General features: G+C 35.1%; 1 protein-coding gene across 1 annotated transcript in view; it reads left to right on the top strand.

Annotated features, from left to right (window-relative positions):
• Nucleotides 1–25815, top strand: part of POLA1 (DNA polymerase alpha 1, catalytic subunit) — a 267117-nt gene that overhangs the window by 104387 nt on the left and 136915 nt on the right. The window contains exons 29-34 of the mRNA XM_083361916.1: nucleotides 1401–1606; nucleotides 2757–2889; nucleotides 4255–4386; nucleotides 4772–4946; nucleotides 10461–10639; nucleotides 11808–11939. Of these exons, the coding sequence (XP_083218042.1) occupies nucleotides 1401–1606; nucleotides 2757–2889; nucleotides 4255–4386; nucleotides 4772–4946; nucleotides 10461–10639; nucleotides 11808–11939 (957 nt within the window). The remainder of the gene's footprint in view (nucleotides 1–1400; nucleotides 1607–2756; nucleotides 2890–4254; nucleotides 4387–4771; nucleotides 4947–10460; nucleotides 10640–11807; nucleotides 11940–25815) is intronic.

Here is a 25815-nt window from a genome sequence, read left to right as displayed (position 1 = left end):
TAGTCCTGAACTTTCTTTTGCCAATTGGGCTCGCAATACTTGCTGATGTTGTTGATCCATCTCGTTTTAGGGCTCTTTTATGGATGCTTTTTATCAAGTGGGATCCATTCTATGATTGCTTTGGTCCACTTGCCGTCAGTTCTTCTTGCTATATGACCAGCCCATTTCCATTTCAATTCTTTTACTCTCTTGACGATATCATATATTTTCGTTTGTTCTCTAATCCATGTGCAGGTCTTTCTATCTTATCTTGTAATGCCGAGTATGTATCTTTCCATGGCTCTTTGTGCCACTCATAGCTTTTGTGTCTATTGTGAGGTTAGTGTCCATGTTTCACCGGCATATGTTAGAGCAGGTAGCACACAGTGATTGAAAACTTTTCTCTTCAGGCATAGGGGAAGGTTGTTCTTGGAAACTACGCTTAGCTGGCTGAATGCCTGCCAACCACTTTTAACTTACCATTCAATTTCCTTTATTGTATCACCTTCCATTGAGATCCATTGGCCAAGGAATATGTAGTTCTTCTCCAGATTCTCTTTCTTTCTTTCTTTCTTTCTTTCTTTCTTTCTTTCTTTCTTTCTTTCTTTCTTTCTTTCTTTCTTTCTTTCTTTCTTTCTTCCTTCCTTCCTTCCTTCCTTCCTTCCTTCCTTCCTTCCTTCCTTCCTTCTTTCTTTCTTTCTTTCTTTCTTTCTTTCTTTCTTTCTTTCTTTCTTTAAAATGAAGTTGTATACTATCTATAAAACATTTTCTCTTCTCTCACACCATTATTATACAAATAATTCCTGACTTACTGTCACAATTGGGACCAACAGTCTTAAATAAGAATACTAGTCATAAGTCCCTTTTTTCAGTGCTATTGTAATTTCAAGTGGTCTGTAAACCAGAGGTCCCCAAGCCCTGGTCCGTGGACCAGTACCAGGCTGTGGCATGCCAACAACTGGGCCGCACAAACAAGCAAAGCCCCATCTGTGAGATGCAGGCAGCACACAAAACTGCGCACCCTCTGGTCCGCAGAAAAACCTCTCTCCACAGAACTGGTCCCTGGTGCCAAAAAAGTTGGAGACCTCTGCTCTAAACAACTAGTTGTAAATTGAAGACTACCTGGGTAGATTTGTTCAACCATTTTTTTCATTGTTGCATTGGTACTGTTTCTTTGAAATTTTGTGTCAATTTTATCACACATGCTTTTTTCTTTGTTCTGTCAACATACCATATCTAAGTAGAACTTTATATATAGTTGTATGTTCTGGCCTTCACTGTGCTTTTAATCTATTCTGTAGTGTGGATTGGCCATGTTTGCTATGTAGTGTTTTTTGCTTGCTAATTTTTAACTGAAGAATATTTAAATATTACTCTTTTAGCAAAGTATTTTTAAAAAGTAATTGGTGATATATTTGCAGATTAAAAGTGAAGTAAATAAACTGTACAAGTTACTGGAGATAGATGTTGATGGCGTTTTTAAGTCACTTTTGCTGTTAAAAAAGAAGAAATATGCTGCTTTGGTTGTGGAACCAGCCGGAGATGGAAAATATATTACCAAACAAGAACTTAAAGGATTGGACATAGTGAGAAGAGATTGGTGTGATCTTGCAAAAGAGACTGGAAAGTAAGTAGCTCTTGATGCATTCTACTCTTTCTCTGAAAGTTTTAACAGACTATTTTTGTATATACAACATTTTAAATATTGCTATGTTAATCTGTGTTTCTAAGTGCACTGTAACCATTCAGCTGATAAACAAGTTTTGAATTTTAGTTCAATACTAATACTAGTTCATTTCTAATTAGGAATATTTTTTAAAAGCCCTTCAATAAATCTATATGGAAGCCAGCTGGCAAGTATTAGTAAAATGGCCTATGTTATAGGGCAGAATTTGCTATTGAGTAGAATTTCTCAAGTAAAAAAAAAATCCATATAGAGAAGGCCATTTGTTTCTGAGAGTTATGCCTCCAAATGAATAGTTATGCTAGAGAGAGCAAAAGAGGTTGAAAAAAGTCTGATCTGAGAGTGACTCCCAGTAATTTAAGCAGAAGAGTTCCATTTTTGTACAGAAACAGCAGCAGAAAAGGCAGCCGGGGAATGGCAGGTAGGATGAGTGTGGCCAGAAGAGTTAGGGAAGGTAGAACCTGACAACATGCTGATTCTTTTTCTCATAAACATATGTACTTTGTTGAAATAGTAATACTGACAAATAATTCTTGTGTTCAAAACTACTGAATTTTATAAGGAATTAAGAAAATCTTCAGTTAATGAAAATTTCACTGCAAGTTTTCATTGGGGAAGCTATGTGAAAAAGTTTAAAGTAGTAGAGAAAGTTGAGAATGTAATTTTTTTAATGAGATGGACAAGAACAGAGTAAAATGTACATCCTTCTGATTTGCAAATCCATCTTGTATTGTTTTTCTACAGTTAGATGAGAATAGTTAGTTTTCTTTCCTTATTGAATAATTAAAAAATGGACACAAATATTTTCCGATATATATATATTAATAAATTTGTAATTATAAATGGCAAATATTTAATGAGAATTAAATTGATGGAATGGACAATTGATTAATACAGTCAGTTATGACACCAATTTTAGAAGATATGTGACTAGTATAACATTGGCTATTAGCCTGCATTCTTTGCCAATATTAGTAGCAACCAGTAATTTTTGTGGCGAGATTACAGCAACTTAATGGAATTTATGAATATGTTGTAAATTTTATAAAGGTATATTATCTTAATGTGTGATATCTTATGTCTTTTTTTACAGCTATATAATTGGCCAGATCCTTTCTGACCAATCTCGAGATGTAATTGTAGAAAATATCCAAAGAAGGTTAATAGAAATTGGAGAAAATGTCACAAATAACCTTATTCCGATAAAACAATATGAGATCAATAAGGTGATTAATATTGTTTGTTGATATTATACATGAATCAGTTTGAATATATCCATGGAACTCTCCATTGGTGTCCATTTCTTATGTTTACTACCTACTTACTACCTTCATAGTAAAGCCACATGGTTCAGAAATCTACAAATATTTATTTATTTTAATTCTAACAGCATGTAAAAATGTATGTCTTGAAGGAGAAATAATAAAACAGGGTTTCTCTAGGCCAGGGGTGTCAAACTGCCGGCCCGTGGGCCGGATGCGTCATCAGGAAGCTATTCCCACCCCATTGCCGGCAATGGCGAAAAAGCTCCGATACGTTGCGTGACGTCACGTGATGTTGCGAGTTTGACATGTCTGCTCTAGGGTATCCAGAATTAAATTATTTAGAACTTTGAGTAATCCAAACAAAACCTGCTTTTTTCTGTATTATTATATATATTGTCTCTAAACTTTTTTCCCTTAATCTATATTTCTCAGCCTGTGTATTATTACTGCTTATAAACTTATATTCAGCATAGACATTAATGTATTTCTGGACATGCCCAGATATGTCTTGGATGTGTCCATTGTTTAAATGAAAGCAGTGTTTTTCTAGAAAGGGGAAGGAATAAGTAGAATATTGCTTCATTTTTGCAATCATGATTTTCTTCTCCACTTACTCTGATTGTAAATTACTCTTACAGCAGATGGGTAGAGTAAATTATGATGGTAGGCAGGTAAGAATAAAGATTTTGCTGAAGAGAGAATCCTGCTTTTATTTTCAAGCTGTCGTTGCTATTGGCCATAATAGAATAATAAAGCTCTCTTGCCTATATATATATATATATATATATATATATATATATATATATATATAGTATATATAAGCACATCTAAATACATGTTAAAAGTGAATGTCCACTATGTCACTATGTCCAATTATTTGTTCGACAGAAAACAAGCTGAGTAAATATGAAATTTTAATGTTACATTTTAAGAATGATCAATTGCTTTGGTTACTTTGAAGTCTTTATTCTCCTAAAGACAACCTGCAAATATCCTTAAATTAATTGAGCAAATGTACGTAGCTGCCCATCTATCTAAAGGATCTCTGAGGAGCAAAGCATTTTCTTTTAAAAGCAAATTTATCTCTAGGCTTCATGGCAATTATTTGAATTGTAAATACATTTATGATTTTATTTTGATATTGTAAGCCACCCAGGGTCACCTTGCAGTGAGATGGGCAGCAAACATAAATAAATAAATAAATTTTTCCTAGAGTGGCAGTCAGAAAGGAATAGTGATTATGACAATATTTTTTAAAGGATCACTTAATGTTACAGTATTCTGTATGGCACATATAATTCAGTAGCACATTTCTTTGACCTATAGGCATTGACAAAAGATCCCCAAGATTACCCAGACAAGAAAAGCTTGCCTCATGTGCATGTCGCCTTGTGGATGAATTCTCAGGAGGGTAGAAAGCTGAAAGCTGGGGACACAGTGTCATATGTTATCTGTCAGGTAAAAGCATTTTTGCTATTTTTAAAGCATCTTTTTCCCACTTAGAAACAAAAACAAAACTAATCAGTATAGTATAATAATGGTAAATAAATATTACACTACTTTTTATATGCTTTTTGTAAATGAAGGACAACCAGCCAGTCTTGTGCAATAGTTAAAGGCGGTGGACTAACAGCAGATTGAGTTCTAGTCCTGCCAACCTAGCTAGTTTTGTGGCAATCCCTCTCTCTCACCCTAAGAAAGGCAATTGGAAACCATTTCCAAAAATGTTGCAAGAAAACTGCATGGATTTGTCCGAGCTGTTACCAGAAGTCATGACTGACCAGAAAGGGGAAGGGGGTGATTACAAATTGTGCCAGTAAATTCATTCATTCTTTTGATGAAGGATGGATCAAATCTGAGTGCCAGCCAGAGAGCATATGCTCCGGAACAACTGAAGAAACAAGCAAATCTTACTATTGATGTTCAGTATTACTTGTCACAACAAATTCATCCAGTAGTAGCTCGTATCTGTGAACCCATAGATGGAATTGATTCTGTTCTTATTGCAGCGTGGCTTGGTAAGTATTGTAGTGTTTATTTTTCAAGTACTCGTGCTTAATATTGATACTGTGTGGCGAATAAAAATGTGAGAATTCATATGTGTTACGAGAATATATTTTTGTGTTATAAAGTATTCTTGGGAGAGATCAAGAAATAAAAGATCTGCTGTGTGGGTACATTTATACAGTATACATCTATATATGACATCTAATGATAACTAAAATCATCTGGCCTTGTGCGACAGATATTTATGAAACGTTGAAAAATTGAAGATTACAACAATCCCATAGGACAGGTAGTCCTCAACTTATGACCGCAATTGAGCCAAAATTTATGTTGCGAAGTGAGAAATTTGTTAAGTAAGATTTGCCCGACTTTACGACTTTTCTTGCCACATTTGTTAAGTGAATCATTTCAGTTGTTAAGTTAGTAACATGGCTGTTAAGTGAATATAAATTCTCCATTGACTTCGCTTGTCGGAAGGTTGCAAAAGGTAATCACATGACCCCGGGACACAGCAACCGTCATAAATGTGAACTAATTGTCAAGCATCCGAATGTAAATAACATGGCCATGGGGATGCAACGATCATTAAGTGTGAAAAATGGTCATAAACCACTTATTTCAGTGCTGTTGTAGCTTCAGACAGTCACTAAATGAATTGTTGTAAGTTGAGGACTACCTGTACTAATCTTTTGAAATCTTATATGGCCTTTCCTGCAATCTTAAACTAGCAGCAGAAATGTCCATCCATAGTTTTCTACTGCTCGCAAATTCTTTAATGAAACTAGCCCAGTCATGGTAAACCCAAACTGCTGTTAAAACAATACATTGCAATATTTTAAACATATACAACAGGTTGTCTTGTTCTTTAAATGTGTACCCTATATTTTGATCAGATGGTACTTATGGAGCCTAATGGAAAAGATGAATAACATATGAAACATCAATCAGTGTTTGGGTTAATCAGTGCTTTGGTTATAAAGTAATTATAAGCCAAGTGCAGCTTGATACTTTAAATAGAGATCATGATGTTAAATCCTGTGTCATTACTGACTTTAAAGGTTAATTCTGTATTAAGAAATCCAAACCAACTTAATCCACATTTCTCAGGGAAGATTTTGGATTAGTTTATGAGAAAGTTATCTAGTTGGAATATTATGGCTTTGTTCAGACTATCCTAATCTTCTGACCGCCAGATATATTTGAATTCTCAGCTAGGATATCAAACTTTATGCTAATTGGAGAAGTCTAGCTTGTTTGTTGAAGGGAATATAAACTTAGAATATTTCTGTAGGTGAGTCCTACTAAAAGTGTTGTATGTTTCTATCTCTTTTGAAGAAAGACCCATAATCCGAATGATGTGAACTTGTGAAAACTGCTGTTGACTTTAATGTCTTTTTGCAGATACATTCAAACCTGTTTTGGGGTATAACAGTGATGGTTACTTCTTCTAGAGAAGAGTTTGACTTCAGAGGAGTTCTTCATTACTGAAGATCTAATTACTGTATAGGGCAGTAATTTTTCACTAGTGTAATATCTGCGGGATCTCAGGAGGACCAAAGTCATGTTGTTATATGCATTACATTACAAACAGCTGTTTTTGAGCCTGATTTGGCTTTTTGAAATCAATAAATCAGGGGATATTTTTTTGCAGAATTTCATAATCATTACTGAATCTTGTATGGCAGAACCCCTTAATGGTTATGTATTACAGCTTCCAAAAGATGAAGGAAAGAACCCTCCAATAAATACATATAGGTAGTCTTCCTTCAGAGACCACAACTGAGACCAGCAACTTGATTGCTAAGTGTGGTCACAAAGTAAAACTGAAGGCTATGCTGATGACCTTACTTTTATTTATTTTTTATTTTATTTTTATTTTAATTCCATTTATATCCCGCCCTTCTCCGAAGACTCAGGGCGGCTTACAAGCTTAGCAGTAGCCTTCATTCTATGTATATGCCTGCTTATTAGGGCTTTCACACACCCCCCAAGCGGCATTATTACAAAGTCAGCTTAATTGCCCCCAACAATCTGGGTCCTCATTTTTTGCAAACAACCCAGAGTGGAAATATCTAACACATCTTCCTCCTCCTATTTTCTCCACAACAACAACCCTGTGAGGTGGGTTGGGATGAGAGAGAGAGTGCCTGGCCCAAAGTCACCCATCTGGCTTTCATGGCTGAGGCGGGACTAGAAATCATAGTCTCTTGCTTTCTAGCCAGCCGGCTTAACCATTAGGCCAAACTGGCTTTTCTTTGCACTAACGGAGCTGCAAACATCACAAATGTGAGGACAGGTTGCATAGTTACCTTTTTCACTACTAGTGTAACTGAACAGTCACTGTACAAAACAACCGCTAAGGAAGGACCCACCTGTAATTTTATGGTAGCCAGAATACTGTCAAAATGTATTATACCTTTGCTTTTCTTGACTATGCAAACTGCCACAAGCATCCGTGAATATTCATTCTGGATTAGATTATACAACCTCCTCCTTCGAGTTCTTCATGCCACTTTCCTGGGGAGAGGGATCATAGCCCAGAGTAGGAGAGCTGCTCTAGAAAGGCTTGTCACCACGATAGTTGTCTCTTCAATTAGCAAACTTAATTGTGTTTTTACCTGATGTAGGTGGCATCATATAAGGAAAGTTAAAATAAAATAAAAGCAGTATGTTCATTTAAAATAAATACAAAAGAGTACAAACTTATGATATCTCATATGTGAGCTTGGATTTTGGCCATTTAAAAATTTAAACTAAATTTTGTTTTAATTTTGAGGATCAGTGGAGCAGTATCTATTGGTCTTGTGAGCATAGAATTGCCAATTCTCCCCCCCACCACCCCCGGGCTTTTAAGTAAAGTTGGGGTTAAACAACAAAACTTTATTTATTTATTTGTTGGTTGGGATTTTTTTTTAGCCAAATAAATAGATTTCTACTGAGTACAATGTTACAATCAATTTGCAAAATAGCAACCTTTATTTGTATCATGTACATTTTTCATAATTTAATATTTTTTAAAGTTGAGTTTTGTAGGGTGAATAATCATGGTCCAAGCACTTGAAAACAATTGTTATTTTTATAAATTCAGACTGGAAACCTCTAGATGGCAGCACTAGACACTATTTTCAATTTGTTTCTCAAAATATTTCATGAATTAAGCTACAAAGTGATTAACTTTAAACTTGCATATACAGAAGTAAGGCTTTTTAATCAATTTATTTTTTTTAAAAAATATAATTTTTGAAATAATGCATTTAATCATCTTGCCAATTGAAACTCAGTAAAATTTTGATATAAGTGTATGACTACTAGGCATAATTACCCTAGCAATTATTACATAATAACTTAGCAAATATTATGTAATAACTAAGATTTTACATTTTTATATTTTCCCCAAGGTGTGATCAGATCAAGGATTACTGGGCTTTTACTGCCATTAAATGACAGAATATAATGACTTCCAACATAATACATCCGTTTGTGGTTAAAGTGATTGTTTGACTTTACTTCCCATAATTTGATCAGTTTTAGAAAGCATGTGTGAGAAAGTAGAGTAGAATGAATTTTGACAGAGGCATCCACGATATAAATATGAATAAATTTTCTGGGTTTAGATACTCAAATCGGTCCTTGTAGATTTGAAATGTGCTATTAGCTAACTTAATTTTTTCAAGACTTTGGAGATACTGAAATTATTGCTCAAAAGTGAGTTAATGCAGCAAGTAATAATTGTGATAGAAATACAATGTTATTATTTATTTGAAATTATACTTCTAGAACAGGTTGCCTTTCTGTTTATTTAAATGCTTTATTGACTCAGGATCTTGATTGTGATTTTATGGCATTAATTGTTGTTGATGGGATTTCACTGATATAACTAAATTTCTACTTCTAAATCTGTATCTAGCTGTTTTTTAATTACCTGTGCTGTACTTGTTATTAATTATAATAACCAAAGTGTAAATATAGTTCAAGGTTTTTTAAAAATTAATTTAAAATATTACAATAGAAAATAATTTTCAGTAATGTTTCAGTTAGCATTCTTTATTGAAGGTGTGTGTATGTTTAAAATTTATCATAGTCTTACTATCTTTGATTGATAATTGATAATCAGAATTTCAATTCATTTTATTAATAGTATTTTAAGAATCCAAGTACATAATATTTTATGGCAATGACCTTCTAAAGCATTAAGTAGATAAAATGGGTACCAGTTCTCAGAGTTCAATTCCTTAACCAGGCTCCAGAATAGAATCAAAAGTCACAGTGATATGTATGAAAAGCATTGCATAATTGCTTCAGCAAAGGTGGTATGTAGCTTGCACTCCTAATAAACACATGAACTAATTTTAATTGAATATTAAACATTCTTTTTTAGAAAGTCATAAAATTAGAGATTAGTGCCAAACATAAGTGTCATCAAATCAATGAATTTAAACAAAGAGATCTTTATCGAAACAAGTTGTGTATATGACAAGGATAAATGTATTTTACTCTGTAGAAAGTACTTATAATTTTATTCCTCACTGGAATAAATTCTTCTCTTTCATCACTAGAAATAGAAATGCTTATGGAATGTATATTGCCAAATTTTCTTGAGATAAAATGTGTATCCTTCCTTCCTTCCTTCCTTCCTTCCTTCCTTCCTTCCTTCCTTCCTTCCTTCCTTCCTTCCTTCCTTCCTTCCTTCCTTTCTTTCTTTCTTTCTTTCTTTCTTTCTTTCTTTCTTTCTTTCTTGTATGGTTTGTCTCCGTAGCAGTATTCATCTAAATTATTTTTTCTATGTTTCTCTGTTATAGTACTCTTTATCTGAGAATTTTAATCTATCCTGCTGCTTATTGTACATTTCTAAATACAAAACATATTTGTACAAAAATGAATAGTAGGTGCTCATTTTTTAAAAAAAAAAAACTTTCTGGATCCTAGTAATCAAAAGTGCTTTTTTGTCTTCAATTCTGATTTTTTAAATGCTATTGCTGAATTTTAACGACTGCATTAGATTGAAACTACATGCTGTTAACCACTGAGCCAAAATGAAATCGACCACTGCATTGAAGTCTGAGTTGGCAGTTGTGTACAGTCTTAAAGAAGTGTCTAATAACAGTCCAGCCAGGCTTCTTTTAATGGGTTTTTATATTCTCTCTTTCATTTTAATGATGCCATTCTGTTTTCTAATAAAGATGCACAATTTTATTCAAAATTCTCTGTGTTACTTAAGAAAATAGCAATAAATCTATTCTCTAAAAGTAGCATGTTCATAAACAAATGTTCTATTGCATACTCCCCATGATAGATTATGCATTGTGCTTGCTTTATTTATAAAGCAATTTTGTGTGAAAAGATAGGTAATTTCATCATGTTGCTCGGATCTTTACTCTAGGTTAAAATGAGAAAATGTATTCTATTTTTTTTAACATCTCATTGTGAGAATTCAGTTCTATTTTGGATTTTGCGATTCCCATTTGAAGCTTGTGTGGCAAAGAATTGCTTTCTTTAGACTTTGAATTTATATTTCTTATTAACAGGTATGGATCCCTCACAGTTCAAAGTCCATCAACATTACCATAAAGATGAAAAAGATGATTTGCTTGGTGGCCCAGTTCAGCAAACTGATGAAGAAAAATATAAAGACTGCAAGAGATTCAAGTTTGCTTGTCCAAAATGTGGGACAGAAAATATTTATGATAATGTCTTTCGGCACTTGGTTAGTATATGGTGTTTACAATTTTTAAACAGAACTCAGCTTTGGACAAAATACTAAGTGAACAACACCCCCTCCCATTAGAGTTTTAATAATGATTGGCTTTTATATATTAACCTCAAATTAATTTTGCCTGTTTTTTCATGTCGTTTTGGCAATTGTGCAGAATATTTCACATTGCTGGTATCTCAGACTGCCCACATAATAAAGTCTATTTAGATGACATTTAGTTATTCTAAATCAAACTACTTAAGAGGAGAGGATTTTTTTCTGCATAACTATTTGTATTTTTACATTTCTCTTTCCTTCTATATAGCAGTTCCATAAATATTATCTTTCCTGCTGTCTTTTATACATCAGACATAAAGACACATCGGGGTGAATTCACGTTCAGAAGTACTGCCAAAAATGTATCTGTGACCTTGGATCAGAACTTGAAATAGAGCCAGCTATTTAACTCCATTGCAATGTTATGCATGCACTAGTTATTGGCAAATTAGCAGGCTGTGGGATAGTGAAAACCTTGAAAGTTAAAGCAAATAAATTCTTTATCTAAATTAAAAGTAATTATTTTAAGTTAATTTGGACAAACAGCAGATGTTCTGTGTTCTTTGAATCAAAACAAAGCAGTTGTTGGAAGCAAGTGGGAAGAAAAGGCAGACAGAGATCAGCCAATACTTGGTAAATCCTTGACTTTGTTTCATTACAGCTGTAAATAAGATAGTTAATTGCATAGAGGCTTGACAACTTACAGATGGTCTAAGTGTAAGAAGAGCGGACGTCAAGCTCTGCAGTCTTTTCCACCTGGAATTACTTAATGCTTTTAGTGCAGAAATTGTTGGATTAGATCGTAAAAGTACAATTTTTAAGCAGTAATAGGAAGGGGAGTCTCAAAGTCTGTCTGATATCTACAGTATATTCGTTATGATTTTTTATTTATGTTAGTCTCATTCCTGAGAGATATATTGGAAATTACGTTTGGGTACCAAGTTTGCAAATGTTCCAGTAATATTCATGTATTCAATGTAGCATGTAAAATCAGTTATCAACAAAATGCTAAGATAGAGGTATCACTCTGTATATTTTAAAAATGTGTTCTTGCATGAGATCCTATTGCAAAGTTGCTTTCAACATGTTTAGCCAAATTTTGATTTTGATTTTTTATTTCCAGGGTGGAAAGCTTAAAGCCAGTGTGCTATGCTGCAACCCAGAAGGATGTAATGAAAATCTTTTAAATTACTCTATGCAGTTTAACAACAAGTTAATCTTGGATATAAGAAGTTTTATAAAAGAATATTACAGTGTGAGTAACTTAGTTTTAGTCTGTTTTAACCACATCTTTTCCTGATTGAATCATTATATTTAATAAAAAATGACCTGGTTAAATGAAATGTTCTTGAAATACTAAATCATGGTTTAATTAATCTGGAATAGCATTAGGCTGAGTTGATCCTGCCTCATATTCTACCTCCCATTCCTGATTTAGTTTCTTAAGCATCTTAGTATTTTGGTTTCTTAAATTTCTGAACTAGGACAACTAAGAGTTTAGTTTAGACCAAGATATGAGAAGAGTTTTTTCTTTTATATCGTTATTTAGTGGAAGGTCTTAAATCACAGTTTTTAAACTCACAGAAATTAAGACTTAAAAAATCAGAGTATTTTTCCAAGCTGTAGAAGAAGTTGGTGATTGAGGAAGGGGGCGTATTATCACACTGTTTATCTCTAATATACTAGTATCTCACTGACATTGTATTCTCTGAACCAGTCTTACATGTTATAGTTGCTGCTAGTTTTGGAAATTTAATTGAAATATTTTAACTAAATTTGAAACAGTATCCAAATCACTTTTGAAGTATTAGTATTAATTTCTGAAGTACTTCAAATTTCAGACTAATAAATGATAGCATAGAGGCTTATTTATAAAATGCTACAGAAGATGCAAGTACCTTTCTGCAGCAATTTTTCTCATAGTGATAAAAAATCAAATCAAAAGTAATCTTTATTATGGTCAAAGACCAGTATCCAATTACCAAAATGGTTGTATTACAGGTAGTTTGCATTAACAGTAGGAAAATTGTATTTGCTTCCTTAAATCCCTTTGTCCTATTTTTCAGCTGAAAATCAATTGCATTAACAATCGTATTTCAAGTTGAATTGATAACATAGTTCATGCGGTCAACATTGATAGAAAGGAAAGAAAAGAGAAACAAACCCAGATACACCGGGTATTAGTGACTGCTATCTTTGGTGCTTTTTCTGTCAACAGAAGAGTGAAACTGTTTCTTCTCTTTGGTGTATGGGGTCAGAGTGACCTCACTATTTCATGAAGTTCTTTCTGAGAAGCACCGTAGCAACCACTAAGCTAAAGCTTTCCTTTAGTTCCCTTTAGGGTTGTAGTTTTATAACTGAAATGTTGCAAGAGAGTACACTCAGAGAACCTATTCTGAGAATTAATATTATATGGTAATAATTTTAAAAGTTTCTTGCCTAATTAAAATTTTAAAAAGTTTTCCAAAAATAGTTGCAAACACATACTGAACTTTGCATACATAGCTTGATGAATTTCAGAAATATAGACTGTGTTATCCAAATAGAAGTAATAAAAAAGTGGATTAACAATAGCACTTATAAAGTAGCATCTTTGGAAATGCCATAAACTTTTTAGTATACACTAGTTTTGCTATTTAAAAATCAATTACAGTGCCCTTTAAAAATGCATTTTCTAGTTTGGCAATATATTAGTATTTGGGGAAATATACCGTATTTTCCGGCGTATAAGATGACTTTTTAACCCATGAAAATCATCTCAAAAGTTGGGTCATCTTATATGCCCAGTCGTCTTATACGCCGGAAAATAGTACATAAATCAATCGAGTGCCCCCGTTCTTGCAAAGCAACTTCAAGCCTCCTTAGTCCAGTCCCCCCTCCAACGTGACTTTCCCTTCCTACCCCCAAGAGCCTCTCAGCCCCTTCCCCTCCCCCTTGCAAACGCCAGACCCCGGGAGCTCTTGCGTCTATTCCAAAGGTTGGGTGGAAGGAAAAGCCCCTTTCGGCTCCGGCTTGGCTGCAAGTCAGCGAGCCCGGGTAGGCACACCCTCCCCTCTCACTGTGGAGGAAGCAGGGCAGGCTGGCGTCTGGTGGGAGCCGGCAGGGCAGTCCTGCATACGCGCGTGCTCCCCGGCTCATAAGGAGTCCTCGGGGAGCCATGGCAGGCTCCTCACGCTCTTCCCTCTTGAAGCAGCATCGGCGGAGGCGTCGGGCGGGAGCCGGCAGGGCAGTCCTGCACACGCACGCACTCCCCGGTTGCTAAGGAGTGCATACACACACACACACACACACACATATGTATATGTGTGTGTGTGTGTGTGTGTGTGTGTGTGTGTGTGTGTATGTATATATATATATATATATATATATATATATATATATATATATATATATATATATATATATATATATATATATATATATATATATATATGTATGTTTAAGTATTTGTCAAGGCTTTTTGAATGGACCTTGCTAATTAACTCTTTCATTCCTGTTTTGGCCCGGCTCAGGGCTTATCCACAGGAACTAGTCAACTTATGACAGCTCATTATTTGTGCAAATTATTCAAATTGCTAATAAAGAATTTGGGAGGCTAAGATGATCATTTCGAACTCTTTATGTTCTCATCAGTTAGTCATACCCTTTATCTGAGATTCGAACCCGGAAGAAGGAAGCAGAAGCCACCAGCCTGATGATGACGGATGGGATTCCGTCGAAACGTCGCCCCTACACCTTTAGTTCTACGCGGGGAAAAACCACCCGCGAAAACCTCAGAAAACACACACACACACACACACACACACACACACACACACACACACACACACACACATATATATATATATATATATATATATATATATATATATATATATATATATATATATATATATATCTTTGGTCATTCGGGTTTTTCCCCGCGTACAGTTGAAGGTGTAGGAGCAACGTTTCGACGGAATCCCATCCGTCATCATCAGGCTGGTGGCTTCAGCTTCCTTCTTCTGGGAGAAGCATGTGGTACCATGCTTCTGGAATATATATATGGGACGCGGCGGCTCAGTGGGTTAGGACGCTGAGCTTGTCGATCAGAAGGTTGGCAGTTTGGCGGGTCAAATCCTGAGTGTCGCATAGCAGAGTGAGTGCCTGTTACTTGTCCCAGCTTCTGCCAACCTAGCAGTTCGAAAGCACGTAAAAATGCAAGTAGAAAAATAGGGAGCACTATGGTGGGAAGGTAACAGCGTTCTGTGCGCCTTTGGTGTCTAGTCATGCCGGCCACATGACCACAGAGACGTTCTTGGACAAGCGCTGGTGCTTCGGCTTTGAAACGGAGATGAGCACCGGCCCCTAGAGTTGGAAACGACTATCACGCATGTGCGGGGGAACCTTTACCTTTATATTTATATATATATATATATATATATATATATATATATATATATATATATATATATATATATATATATATATATATATATATATATATATATATATATATATATATATATATATATATATATATATACACACACACACACACACACACATACACATATATACATATACACACACCATATATATCATATATATCATATATCATAAATGCAGTGTTTATTTTTACAAAATTGTATAATAACACAAGTTCTGGTGTTGTTGCATAATAAGTGGGCAAAAGTCACTTTTTCCCCCAGAGTATCTTTGAACTGTGCCACCAACATGGTTGCCCCTAATTAGGGAACAGTGTTTATTTAGAAGACTATGACAAGACATGACAATGTCTTGATTTCAGTGTTTGTTCAGTTCCATGAGAATTGCAAACTGCTAAAAATATCTGAATTGTAATATTTTCTTAAGATGTAATTTTTGTTTTAAAACTATACGAAATATTACCTCCAGTGTTCTTTATTATAGAGATGCTGATTTAACATATTGCTGGAAAATTAACTTAAAATGATCATTATAAATACAATACTTGCGATTTTGTTATTCTCATGTCAGATTTGTGAATATGCTTATGCTTTACTATGTATTAATAGAGAATGTTACTAGCATTTCAAAATAGCTGATTTCAAGTTGATGAGCATAGGTTTAGATTTTGGTAATATATGTATTATAAAAGAACACATTAAATATAATATATTTCCAATCTTTGTTAGTGTTTCCAGTGTATTCTGATGGAAGAATGTTTGGAGAATCTTCATATGTTTTAACTTGTTCTGAACCACCTGGAATCACTTACTCTGTGAGATGAGCAACTATATAAATTAGATAGATAGATAGATAGATAGATAGATAGATAGATAGATAGATAGATAGATAGATAGATAGCATCTTTAAACTAATTTCCTGAAGGATAAGGTAATTATATTTTGTTGACTTTACCAATCACTAAAAAATACTCGCCTGTCTGCCTGGATCTGAAAGTCCCACAGGATCTTAGCCCTCTTATTCTCCACAACTGTCTGTAGGTTTTCCCATATAGACTTAGGAGGGTCTACACCAGGGGTCAGCAACCTGAAACAGTGAAAGAGCCACTCGGAACCGGTTCCCTCACAAAAGGAAAAACTGGGAGCTGCAAAAAATGTGTGTGCATGTGCGTACATGCGCGCATGCACAGAACAGGGTTTGACTGAAGAGTGGAGCCAAGGCGAGATATGCACCTACCCTGCATATTTGAATTGATTGGTTGAACTTTTTCAGTCCCACCCTCTTTTTTTTGGACTGCACATGGCAGAGGACTGGGAGCCGCAAGAGACGGCTGAAAGAGCCGCATGCGGCTCTGGAGCCGCGGGTTGTAGACCTGTGGTCTAGACTCTAGCCCAGGCATGTCAAACTGCCAGCCCGCAAGCCAGATGCATCATACTGAAACCGCTCCCACCCCATTGCTAAGCACATTGATTTATGCTTAGATTGTAAGCCGCCCTGAGTCTTCGGAGAAGGGCGGGATATAAATGGGATTAAAAAAAATGGGGAAAAAGTCACGCTACGTCACACAGTGTCACATTATGTTGCGAGTTTGACATGCCTGCTTCAGCCTATATTCTCTACAGAAGTTCCTGTACAGAATGCCAGCTACTTGGTTGCACCATTCAGCATTTGCTGTTCCTGTTTGCATCTCATATTCTTTTCAATATATGTTGGATTGTCACTGAGGCCTCTTTGCATAGTCTGCACTTTGGTTCATGTCTAACGTGAAAGATCTCTACTTCTCTGAATCTGGAGCTTAGTACCTGTTCTTGTGCTGCTGTGATCAGGGCCTCAGTGCTATCTTTTAGTCCTGCCACTGATAGAATTTCCCAATGTCTGCCACCTCAGCTATCTGTCAGTGGTATGTCGTAGAGTCTTGTCTTGCCGTGAAACTTCTGCTTGATTTTTTTCCCCATGTGTACTGCTGTTTCAGGCATTCTCTCAGTAGCTTACTGATGTGTTCCTGCATGCTCTGAGTTTCATCCATGACAGTGGCTTCGACATTCACCAGGCCCTGACCTTTTTTCCAGCTGATATACAATCTCTTGATGTTGAACTTCTGGTAGAAACCTCTGTATATTGTGAACTTGGAGTGGAGAAATCTGTATATATTGCATGTAACATTTATAATGTATTTTATGAATTTCTTTAAAAGTAGCTTTGGTTCCTATACATTCGTAGTGATTATTAGCAGAAATATGTTCTTTCCGTGTGAGGTACTTACTTTCCATAAGTTCCTCCTCAATTCTTTCTTTCTGCTTTTGATTTTCCTTAGATCTTTGCTTCTCCTCACAACTTTTCCTAATGTCATTTCTTCACTTTTTATTTCCTTTCCACTAAAACCTCTGTTTATTTCTTTAACACTTGAATTTAGCTGATCTGTGAAGACTTTTCCAACCAGATTGGCATTTCACAACTCCCACAGAATCTAACAGCCATTCTTAATTGACAGTTCCACAAGATTACCAGTTGATTTCTGATGATACTTCTTTTTTGTTCACTTATTTCCAAGAAATATTGAACTAAGAATGTGAGGAGTAAAGAAGAAAAAATTATTCAGAGTGGGCTGAAGAGGGAGCAACTAAGTGCAAATAGTGATTGAGCATTTATTGGACCATTAAGATGAAATTCAGAAATATGAGTTTTTTATTTCCTTATTTCATAACACATATTATTGGGTATAGTATAATATACTTTATTTAGCATATACTTCTATCTATCCAGAATACAAGGCCTATTTTCTCTCCCATAACAAGCACTTTGTGAGGTAGGTTGGATAGAGAAAGAGTACCTAGAATGGCTCATAACTAGTGTATTTATGTAACAGGATGATCACCTGGGTTTGCCATATCTAGTCTGACACTTTAGCTAATACAGTAAATTGGTTTCATTTTTCTGTTATTTCTCTGAAAAATGAAGGAACTTGGACAAGTGAACCTAAGAAAACGTGCTAGTGTGCTATTAGACTGTGACAGTTGCCACTTAATCTTTTAAAACCTTCAGTGCTGATTAAAATCTGTGTACTACAGTGTTAACGTAACTTTTAAACAATCTGTGTATATGCGTATCTGTTGCTTTTTCTCTAGCTCTCAATAGTTTATTCTGGTGTGCATATATAAAAATATTTTGCATAATTTATGATGCATCTTCCCTAGGTGTTCTTCCTATAGTCTTCCCCCCCCCCCCGACACACTTTCTTCATTCAGTTATTATGTGAGTTTGGGTGGGGATATTAACAGGGTCAAGTGCATGCAATTAATTGCATAGATAAATGGAGAACTAAACTTGGATCTTCGTCTTTCTTTGTTAAATTCAGTGCCAGGAAATGAATAGGTTGGGAATCCTGCTATCTTTGTATGAGTTGAAACGTCTTCAGCCACAAAAGAGGGGAAAATATTGGAATCAAATCAGAATTATAATTGATAATTTAATTTGTTCAAACTCTTTGACCTGATTATTAGAAAGTATTAGAAAGTAAAAATACCAGTTAAAAATGATTGTAATTAGATTTTTTTATTTCTTTGTTTTTCTTGCTCCCCACTTCCCATCTTCAAGTAGTAATGATGTAAAGTGCATCTTCAAAGGGTGTGCTAGTACAATTGGCAAAGTATAGCTTCATTGAAAAATCTATGATGTAATATTGATGTATTTTCAGCTTAGAATTTGCTGTTGATTATTTCATAGAGAAATGTTATTACTATTAGTCTGTGTAATACCTGTGCTTATATCAGTATATGATATTACTTTGTGGATCCATTAACCAGTTCTTCATTGTCTTCTGTTTTGAGGTAGACTGATGTTTTTATTACATATACATTAGGAAGGTATCAGATCATTTGTCCCAGCTCTCAACTCCAAGTTCAGCATTTGAGTCCATTAATTTGAATAGGACTTTTCAAGAAGTCTCAGATCTAATTGTTATTTCTTGTGTTTAACTGAGATTTTAATTATGACTACCATGTATTTTATACACATAATTGTGCATTCAAGCTCAGTCTGAAATTCAGATTACAAATACAGTTTGGTGTGGCTGATGACTATAATTTGCTTAGCATATACAGGAAAGAGTCCAGGGGAAAATATAATGTAAATTAAGTCCTTATATCTCTTTCAGAAGACAGTATTAAAACTGATTGACATACATTTTAATAGTTTTATCATATTGAGGGAGTGAGTGAGTGTAATGAAATTGTTAACTCCTAAAGATCACATAGATTTTCTCCATGCTAATCTGTCCCTAATCTGTTCTTTCAGGTCTTCCAACAGTGTATTCACTGCCACAATAAGTGAATACATTCACCTTATTGCTGGTTGTTCTTATCTTTACTTTTCTTCTACTTTGTCCAGCATAGGAGCCTTCTCCAGAGAAGTAGGTCTTCGTATAATATGTCAGACTTGGATAATTTGAGCTTAGTCACTTGTACCTTGAGTGAGAATTCTGTGTTGATCTGTTTGATGATCCATTTGTTTGTTTTCCTGGCTGTCCATGTATTCTCTTCTCCAATACCAAAGGTAAACACTGCCCATATTCTTCCTATCCTTCTCCTTCTTTAAAGTCCAACTTTTCCTTCCAAAGAATGTCTCCATTGATACCTTCATTGCCAATTCTAGTGGTTCTATCTATTGACACTAGTGTGATCTTTATACTTAATTTTAGCCCCATGTTAACTGTATATGTTGACTTTTATAACTTCAGCTTCTAGATCCTTTGTATTTTTAGGCTTCAGAATAGCATCATCAGCATAATGCCGTAACATAGATCATTGATGATTTTCCTCCAATTTTAAATTCATCTTCATCTTTTTCAATAGTTTCTCTTAATGTATATTCAGCATATAGTGAGTAAAATACATTGCTTATCAGTTTGGGTTCAAATCATGGTGGTAGTAATTTATATGCTACTAAAACTGTAATTGTCATGAACTTGTGTAAAACAATGCTTCCTAGGCCAACAATTTTTGAACCAAGGTGCCTCAAATGGGCTAACTTACAGAATGTGTCCAAAATCCCACGAGAGGGATGAGGCAGTGATATTCAGGAAAGTTGTGGCTGCTTTTTGGTTTAGTGCTACTGCACTGCTGGATACCTGCTTTGGTCACATGTTCTTCATTTTCAATTTTCTGTCGCAATTTCCCATCTAGTCTCTCAATCCCATGTCTCCCCCACTCAGCAGCAAGGAATTAACTCAAGTGACTCTTAAAGAAGCAACAACTTTAAGGTATATGAAGAAAGGTCCGGATATTTTTATTGATTTATGGTTCCCATTCCTTGGCACATAAACCTGCACAAGGATCGTATCCCATCTTTGTCCAGGACTCAAGATACATATGTAGCGCTCCATTTTCAATTTCTTCATAACATAGGTTATGAAGAAATTGGTTGAGTTGAAAGTCACCAAGAGAACTGCTGTGGCTGCAGATGGAGTAGAAACTAGATCTCTCTGGTGTCAGTCAAATACATTAGTTACTGTACCGTAGTCCTTGCCCATGCTGTTTCATTTTTCAGCTGCTTCCTGCTCTGAAGCTGAGCCCCTCCTTTGGCAGCCAGAGATCAGGTAGACCGGACTTGCCCTATCCCTGAGAAGGCTACCTGATTCTATTTTAAACTATCTCTGAAAGCTTCCTACAATTCAATGGAGAATCTAGCAAAGATTTTAAACTGTTCTGAGGTGAGAACCGCAACCTAGAACATTGTGGTAAAAAAAGAAATTGAAATATTGCCAAAATAATGACACTTGGAAAGAAACATAATGATCCAAGATGACACACTGTTGAGATGCAGCAAGGACTAGGAGAAATGAAGAAATGGAGGATGAAAGATTGCACATCCCCAGAATCACAAGAATAAGAAGAGCAAATGAAGGAGGAAAGAGAAGATCAACTCTAAAATATGTGCCAATCACTAATTACTGCAAGAATTCCTCAAAATGACAATACTCACCTTCAACAAGACTTCAACAGAGAAGAGTGAGGTAAAATGTGCAACTTGCATGATGTAATATTTCTATTGATGTTGATTCCATGGTCAAAGTCTACCCTGTTTCTATTCCCTCAAGTTTGATGACAGTGTTGAAGAACAAATATTGGTGTCAAGAGTTTGACTACATTGTCTTATCTTATATTCTAAAAATATTGGAACGGCAGAAATTGGCAAGTTATTCTCTTGCTTCATTTGCTTTTTAAACCTTACAATCCAACTACATTTTCCTCTTTATTTTAAGCTTTGGCATTCCAGTCTTCAGTCACAAGCAGCACATCTTGCATACATGATTTCTTGATTTCTTGATTGAACTTGATGATAAAACTCTTCAAATTTATCTTCTGTATTTTGGGTTGGAATCTAAATTTGAATGATCCACACATTACATTTCAGTCGATACTATTTGGTCACTTTTTGCATTGTATCAAGTACTGTTTCTGCTATACCCTTCCAAACTATAAAAGCCAAAAACTTTCCTTCTTTTTGTATTGGTTCTGAATAATAAGCAGTGTGATCTTCTGACTGAATATGTCAATTTCCAGTACATCTCAATTTGCTGATGCCTAACTTGTCAATTTGTGGTTGTTTCATTTCATCTTTGTGATTTAGCTTTCCCATATTCATGTGTCTTATGCTCCATTTTTGTACTGTAATTGTGCCTTTGCAACTTCAGATTTTCTTTTTCTCTGTGGCAACATAAGCAGCTAGACATCCTGAAGGAGTTAATTTAGCCATGTCGTTAACATACTCTCAATAGATTCTGACACACCGATATACTTAATCAACATCCCTAAAAAGTTAGATCCTTTTTAGAACTATTAGATAGAACATTATTTGGCAGGAACTCTGTTCTTAGCATTCAGCTGTGTGTTAATACCTTCTCCCAACTTATTTCTCAAAGGAGAAAGAAACTAGAGGAGATGGATTTGGGAAATGTAGGTAGAATACAGATGTAAGGGAGGCTCTACAAGCATAAAGAAAGGCCTTGAAGGATAGTGAGAAGATCTGTTACCAGCTGGCTTAAATTCATTCCAAGAAACTAACTTGAGAAAATGCCTCAGATGGGCTCCTCTCTAATATAAGACAAAGTGAGGGACAAGAGAAGCACATGCAGGCTTATAAGCGTTGGCTATGATAGGCGTGGTTTTTAACCCATATGGCATTGGTTTCTTAGATTGGTCTACCTTATGGGACTGACAGAAGCTTGGAGTCATAGGTTAGTAATACCCCAGGAAAAAGGATTATTTACAGAACTTTACAGTTACTTTACAGAATCAAATGAATCTGTTTAAAGTTATTTAATACAGTACACCTTGCTTGTTGACTGCCTTATTTAGTGACTGTTGACAGTTGGGAAAAACGTTTTGCATTTATGGGTGTCACAGTGTCCTCCTCCCAGACATGATTACCATTTGTCCACTTCATAAGCAACTTCTGACAAGCAGAGTCAATAGAGAAGCTAGCAGTAAAATCCCAAGTTGCATCATGTGACGTCTTAATGACCTTGGTTATTCACTTAACAATGGAAACAGAAGTGCTGTAAGTCTGGTGTGATCATATGATTTTTCACTTAGCATCTATGACCCTTAACAACAGAGTTAACAGTCCCAATTAGGGTTGATAAGCAAGGATTACCTGTAAAAGTATTTCCATCCATCCATCCATTGGGTGACTGTAGTGTGCTATAGCTTTGCAATATTCCAATGAGTCATTTTACTCCAGAGACTTAAAAGGAGAAAGAGAAAGTAATTTCTAAATCATAATATTGATGGAAGCTACAGAACCTATAGAGGTTTCCCAGAGTTGATGGAATTTCGCTTAATTTTAAAAACCGGAAAGATAATAAGAACTTCCATGTCTAGGAAAGCATATGATGATTTTTATCTAATAAATGAAAATATTTGTAGCTCAGGGTTGAAATGAGGGATCCTTGGTGCTCTCTGAGCTTGGTTGTTTTCTTGCAGACGTTTCATTACCCAAACTAGGTAACTTTATCAATGCTAGTGTTACAGCAACATTAGCAATGATGATGTTACCTAGTTTTGGTAATGAAACATCTGCAAGCAACCAAGCTCAGAGAGCACCGAGGACCCCTGGTTTTTCTCTATTTTTCCAGGAAATTCCATTTTGCTCCCAAGCTAAAAGTAGTTAGAACAGATTATATGTGATCATTTTGTTGGACTGTTTTTCACTTTTTTTCTCCAAAGGTAATGATGTGCATCATACTATGATACTGATGAAAAATAACAAGTTACCTATTTAAACTTTTTTTGAAAAATAATAATTCTGATCCTGCAATAATACTGTATGTGTGAGTGGGGAACATTCCATTTGAACACATTCCCTCTGAATCACTTTTTTTTACCATGCCCCATGATAAATTCCTTAGTTTGAAATAAATTTAGTGATTTTCATCTTCTGTAGTTTTAAAGTGGCAGACATCCAAAGATTTTTTTTTTTCATAGTGGTACTTTTTTTTTTTGAAAGCTTGATCTAAGTTTTAAACAATTTCTTCAGAATAGCACATAGCAAAAAAAAAGAAGAAGGAAAGAAAGAAAAGGGGAAAAAAGAAAAATACTAGCTAATCTAAATTGGGGAATACAGAAGCCTTTTTTAAGCATGAAAATTTCATCATCTTGTCAGTTGGCAGAATGCCTGCTGTGTGGATTCACAAAGGCTAAGAATTACACTTTCATGAAATTTTCCTCACTAACTGCCCTGGTTAATTTGAAAGATAACCCACTGTTCTAATTCATCCCTCAATTGGGTGGTGCAGGTTTTATCTTTGATCTGACAAAGCATTTGTGTTAATCGTTTTGGCCCTCTACTAGACACTCTTGGGATTGTGCTTTTACAATAAATGTGTCTGTGATAGCTCTTTAGTCTATTATACTTACAATAGATCTATAGAACTGGTAATTAATTCTCTACTGCTTTGGAAATGGAAAGAATAGGTGTAGCTCTGTCAAGTGCTATTGGAGTTTGTTTAGCTGGTTCATTTTTGAAGTGTTACCCTGGGCTTTCAGTGAAATATGTATGGTTTAGAGAGCATCTTCTGAAGTATGTCGCTGTAAGTGAGCGATCTCTGTCCAGTATGTATATTGTTTCTGCACATGACAATCTAACACAGAATCTTAGTTTGAAAGTTGGGGCCTAAGATAACTATAATTTTTTTTACCAAATGAAATATAACAATATTGACATGAAAAGTAAAAAAGTTATTGTACAATCTTTCATTTCCAACTATTTATTAAAATATTAATCCTTGAAAAGAGAAATGTATTTGGTTAGAGCATTTCTTGTTGCATATAAATTATTTTTAATTTGAGACTGATTATGATACCACATGGGTTTTTAACATGTGTTTTAGATATATTTCATCATTTAAGTATTGTCATAGTTATATTTACATTATAAAACAAATCTTTAAACACATTGATTATGATGATTACCTTTCCCTATATTTAGGGAAATTGGATTTAGTCTCAAAGCCCTTACCAATTTTGTTGCTGTTCTCTTTCCAGTTCCTAGGTATCCTCCTTTTATATTATAGTGGCTAAAACGTGATACAGTATTTCAATGCAGAATATAACTTTCCGTAAGTTCAATGTTGTATCTCTGTTGTTGTGACTCAGTCTTACATTGGCTCTTTTTTCCTACCTAAGCCCAGAAGCCTATGTTTCTTGTAATCAAGGTGCATTTTGTTGGAAGAGGCCCAAATGTTCAAGTCTATCAAGATCCTCTGAACCTTGAGCTTATCTTCTGGGATGTTAGCAGTTTCCTGCCTTGAAGGTTTAAATTAGACAATATTTCCTGAGCATCCCTTCCATCCCCCTGCTGATTCATTTATAAATTTATTAAAGATATTTGACCAGGACAGAATTCCTGAGTTGTAGGTAGAAATAGATCCTTTAAGGACCACATGTTAGGTGTTATTGTTCAGTCCATTATGTATCCGTCTGATAGTCAGACCATCTTTTCCATGTTGTTAAATTTTATCAAGAAGGCGACTATGATCAGCTTTCTCAAATGCCTTGTTGAAGTCAATAACTCCACATTTGGTTCAGCGAGTCCTTTTTACCTCTTCCATGTCTGCGTTGAAATGATGATTAAGCAGATATCAGAAGTGCAAGGAAATGGTTTTGCTGCCACATAGTTCTAGGCTTCACAACTTAAGAACCATCCAAGAGGCGATAAAATTGCACCTCTTTGGCTTATACCTTCTGCTATGCAATCTTGGCAACATGCGATTTCTATTTTTCCCCAAAACTGAAAGAATTATTTAGTGGGCATTTGTTTTACTCAGATGAACAGGTGGAAATGACCTGATTAAAGAGATAAAATGTGGAACTATATCATGGCAGCTTGTCTTTTCTTTTGTGTATCTTAGACAATGTCTTTTGTGATGAGGTCGGAGAAAATGGTTTCTTCTGATAATGCTGCCATGAAGACTGTTATATAAGCTGAATGGTAGACTGATGGATAGCTATTTCAGTGTCAACTAAACTTTTCACCAGGTTATTTGCAGAGATGAGGAGCTTCTGTTTTATAAATCTGACCAGCTTTTTCTAAAAGGAGTTTTTCTTGATTTTCAAGCTAATGTCCAATATTCAGTGAAGAAATTAAGAGCAGTCTGAAACATACCTCCAAACTAACCATGCAATACTTATATGCAAACTTTAATA

This window comes from Vipera ursinii (genome assembly GCF_947247035.1).
Source record: "Vipera ursinii genome assembly, chromosome: 4".
In the NCBI taxonomy this organism is placed as follows: Eukaryota; Metazoa; Chordata; class Lepidosauria; order Squamata; family Viperidae; genus Vipera; species Vipera ursinii.
Note: the sequence above shows the minus strand (reverse complement) of the source record. Positions and strands in the feature narration are given on the sequence as shown.